The sequence below is a fragment of the Sinocyclocheilus anshuiensis genome, unplaced genomic scaffold, assembly GCF_001515605.1.
Source record: "Sinocyclocheilus anshuiensis isolate Anshui unplaced genomic scaffold, SAMN03320099.WGS_v1.1 scaffold363, whole genome shotgun sequence".
In the NCBI taxonomy this organism is placed as follows: Eukaryota; Metazoa; Chordata; class Actinopteri; order Cypriniformes; family Cyprinidae; genus Sinocyclocheilus; species Sinocyclocheilus anshuiensis.
Genome location: NW_015552568.1, coordinates 822,481 through 826,714, shown reverse-complemented (window position 1 = coordinate 826,714; position 4,234 = coordinate 822,481). Strand labels below are relative to the sequence as shown.

Here is a 4,234-nt window from a genome sequence, read left to right as displayed (position 1 = left end):
ATTGAGCAGAATTAACTACACAGAGCCGTTGTTCACTGACGAGCTGCGCTAAACCACGTTCATATTCGCGCGATTTTTTGCGCAGCTCCTCAGTGAACAACGGCTCTGTGTAGTTAATGCTGCTCAATGTGAAAGCCCGCAGGTGATGGAGATATACCGCTGATTACAGAACCGGCTTTCTGACAAGATGCGCGTTAAATATCGCATGCGATTAATCGTGCAGCCCTAATAGAAAGCATGATGAATGACATTAGAGAAGTCGTACCTCTATCTTATAAAACAGCTCTGCATCGAGGAGAGTCAGCTGGTCTGCAATCTCATGGCTACGGAAGTCGTGCAGAGTGCCGGGCCTGTTAACAAAGTCAAAATCAGTTAACTTCACTCTAAATTATCCATTTTTAAAAGAAAGATGATTTAGGTGAGCATTACCTGGCGGCCACACCTCGTGCAGCCAGCGTTTTGAGGGAATTAGTGTACTGCAGCAACTTCTTCTGCTGGACTTTATCTAGGATGTTCTTGCGCAGAACCCGGGCCAGGGTGAGCTCACCGTTACACAACAGATTGAACACAAGCTCCATGAGCTGCTTCAGGATGTCTTCTGTCAGCTCCACCAAACTGATGACATATGAATAAGAGTTCATATTCAAATATGCTTCCCAGGCAACAACAAGTCACTTGCAGATTTCACATATGAAACCGTAAACAACTACTAGCTTAAAAAACTGTGAGGCACAATTATTTGTAGAACAATATTTGAAATGTTGTTTACATCTACTACATTTTTGTGGCAAATGTTTACATGTTATGTCAACAAATGTTAAACTGTACATGTGTTTACAGTTTCTTGTGTCATCACATGGGCCTCAGAGTAAATAGTGTGGAGTAACTGCATAAGTGCCTTCAGAACTTGAGCTGTAATCTTCTTATATTATGGTATTCCAACCTTGTATGTGGCCAGATTATGGCAAAACAGCATATCATCAAGGAAAATCTGAGTTCCAGCTCACCAAAGCTCATCCACGACGCGCACCAGCACGAAGAATGTGTTTTTACTAGCTCGTTGTTTGATAATGTCAGAGCTGAGAGAAAATCTGGTAAATGTGTTCAGAGTTAAGGGCGAAAAGAAGCTTGGAGTGTAAAAAGGTTAGCAATGCAAAGATTTATAAAGTGTCCTCCTGCACCCTCAGAAAGGATATCTATGGCGGAGCTTTTTAATTAGGTCCTCTGGGGCTAGAAACGTTCGGTATGTGGTCAAAAAAGCTTCACAGTATAAAACCCGATCTACAAAAGAGAACATAAGATACATTTATTTAATCATAATTATAGGTTAAGATTTAAAAATGAGAAATAGAAATAAATTACACCACCGTTCAAAATTTGGTGTCAAAAAAATACATTAAAAACAGTAATATTTTAAAATATTATTGCACTTTTAAATAACTTTTCTATTTGAATATATTTTAAAATGTAATTTAAATCTCATGGCTACGGAAGTCGTGCAGAGTGCCGGGCCTGTTAACAAAGTCAAAATCAGTTAACTTCACTCTAAATTATCCATTTTTAAAAGAAAGATGATTTAGGTGAGCATTACCTGGCGGCCACACCTCGTGCAGCCAGCGTTTTGAGGGAATTAGTGTACTGCAGCAACTTCTTCTGCTGGACTTTATCTAGGATGTTCTTGCGCAGAACCCGGGCCAGGGTGAGCTCACCGTTACACAACAGATTGAACACAAGCTCCATGAGCTGCTTCAGGATGTCTTCTGTCAGCTCCACCAAACTGATGACATATGAATAAGAGTTCATATTCAAATATGCTTCCCAGGCAACAACAAGTCACTTGCAGATTTCACATATGAAACCGTAAACAACTACTAGCTTAAAAAACTGTGAGGCACAATTATTTGTAGAACAATATTTGAAATGTTGTTTACATCTACTACATTTTTGTGGCAAATGTTTACGTTATGTCAACAAATGTTAAACTGTACATGTGTTTACAGTTTCTTGTGTCATCACATGGGCCTCAGAGTAAATAGTGTGGAGTAACTGCATAAGTGCCTTCAGAACTTGAGCTGTAATCTTCTTATATTATGGTATTCCAACCTTGTATGTGGCCAGATTATGGCAAAACAGCATATCATCAAGGAAAATCTGAGTTCCAGCTCACCAAAGCTCATCCACGACGCGCACCAGCACGAAGAATGTGTTTTTACTAGCTCGTTGTTTGATAATGTCAGAGCTGAGAGAAAATCTGGTAAATGTGTTCAGAGTTAAGGGCGAAAAGAAGCTTGGAGTGTAAAAAGGTTAGCAATGCAAAGATTTATAAAGTGTCCTCCTGCACCCTCAGAAAGGATATCTATGGCGGAGCTTTTTAATTAGGTCCTCTGGGGCTAGAAACGTTCGGTATGTGGTCAAAAAAGCTTCACAGTATAAAACCCGATCTACAAAAGAGAACATAAGATACATTTATTTAATCATAATTATAGGTTAAGATTTAAAAATGAGAAATAGAAATAAATTACACCACCGTTCAAAATTTGGTGTCAAAAAAATACATTAAAAACAGTAATATTTTAAAATATTATTGCACTTTTAAATAACTTTTCTATTTGAATATATTTTAAAATGTAATTTATTCCTGTGATAGCAAAGCTGAATTTTCAGCATCATTACTCCAGACTTTAGTGTCACATGAACATTTAGAAATCATTCTGATATGATGATTTGCTGCTCAAGAAACATTTCTTAATTTTATTGTTTTGAAAACATTAAATTGTGTTGCTTATTATTTTTGTGGAAACCCTGATACATTAAATGAAACCGATTTGAACAATGTAAACGTCACATTTGATCATTTAAATACATCCTAAATAAAAGTATTAATTTCTTTAAACATTTTTGACTGACCTCAAACTTTTGAACGGTAGTTGAAATGCTACATTTTTTGTTTAATGCATGTGTCATTAAATAAATAAATATTTAACACAAAATAATGGACTCATTCAGATTAGAAGAGATTATACTTGAATGAATGAGGCATTTATATAGCGCTTTATTGTGTATTGCTGTACACCCAAAGCACTTTACAATCATATGAGGGGGTCTCTCATCAACCACCACCAGTGTGCAGCATCCACCTGGATGATGCATTTTATTCTTACCTTTGCGATCTGTTTCAGTGGCATGAACTAATAAAATATCGCCTGATCCAGCTCTGACATCAGGGCCGTCATCGTTCTGAGAAACACAGATTAGGATTATGCAGTTTTCGACAAGCAGGTCAAAGTTAAAGCTTTTCATGTAATCAGCTCCTAAATATAACTTCTCAGAGGCAAGTGCAAAATAATATTTTAAAAATCTACTAGTTGAACAACCAGTTGGTCCTCAGGAAGCCCTGTATACTGTACTTAGGGTCACCTGAATATGATCCTTTAGAAAGATGAGATGTCAGGATGTTTCATTTCAAGACGCGTTCTTGTTTTCAAAAGCAGAATGGAACAGGAAGCAGCATGTCTGCTCACTAGAGTCATATTTCCTGTCTTACTGCAGAGTACAAGTGGTCCACTTATTAACTCTCTCATGTATTAATTCAGCGGAGATGCTCTCTGCAGTAGGTCTGACCTTGCAGTGTGAACAGCAGCATTTCACATGTACTTCAACACTGCGGTTTGCCACAGCAGCACTGCAGTGGCTTTAATTCACAGGCAGAGGGCAGCAGAGAGCACACTAGCGCTCTGATCATCATTGCAACCAATGCAAATCAAGATATAAGCTTCTAAAATTAAAGATTGCCATTTATGTTTCTCATAAGTTTTACCTCTTGCTTTAGTGTTAACCGAGACATTATCTCATCGTGGTCTATCAGGTAGAGCTCATCCACGTCTTCTGAGGTCAACTCTGAGTCCACACACTTCTGCTTCCAGCTGTAAATGAGAGGATAGCTTATCAAAAGTACAAAACATGGAAGAAAAGGCATTTTCCGGTGGGAGAAAATAAACGCCATATCATAAAAAGATTTCGGAGGTATTTCTTTAAAGCAATGAATGTTACCCCTCTCTGTCAGCTGGATCTTTGCTGTGTTCTGAAGTCGAGTCCTGGAGTGAGTCCTCAGCACCACAAGAAGAGTCCTGGCAATGACAGAAAAAATATTTAAGGAGTATTAGGATCCATCATTCCATCCAGAGAAGAATGGGGCGAAAAAGAGACGTCTCTGGCAAAATGCTTCACAGTAACA

General features: G+C 38.2%; 1 protein-coding gene across 1 annotated transcript in view; it reads right to left on the bottom strand.

Moving 5' to 3' along the window:
* The window catches only part of rapgef1a (Rap guanine nucleotide exchange factor (GEF) 1a), a gene marked incomplete at its 5' end in the record, with an annotated part of 33,251 nt that overhangs the window by 4,486 nt on the left and 24,531 nt on the right, over positions 1 to 4,234 (bottom strand). Inside the window, 7 exons of the mRNA XM_016455678.1 lie at positions 266 to 350; positions 1,592 to 1,777; positions 2,168 to 2,260; positions 2,357 to 2,441; positions 3,162 to 3,237; positions 3,818 to 3,923; positions 4,051 to 4,127. Of these exons, the coding sequence (XP_016311164.1) occupies positions 266 to 350; positions 1,592 to 1,777; positions 2,168 to 2,260; positions 2,357 to 2,441; positions 3,162 to 3,237; positions 3,818 to 3,923; positions 4,051 to 4,127 (708 nt within the window). The remainder of the gene's footprint in view (positions 1 to 265; positions 351 to 1,591; positions 1,778 to 2,167; positions 2,261 to 2,356; positions 2,442 to 3,161; positions 3,238 to 3,817; positions 3,924 to 4,050; positions 4,128 to 4,234) is intronic.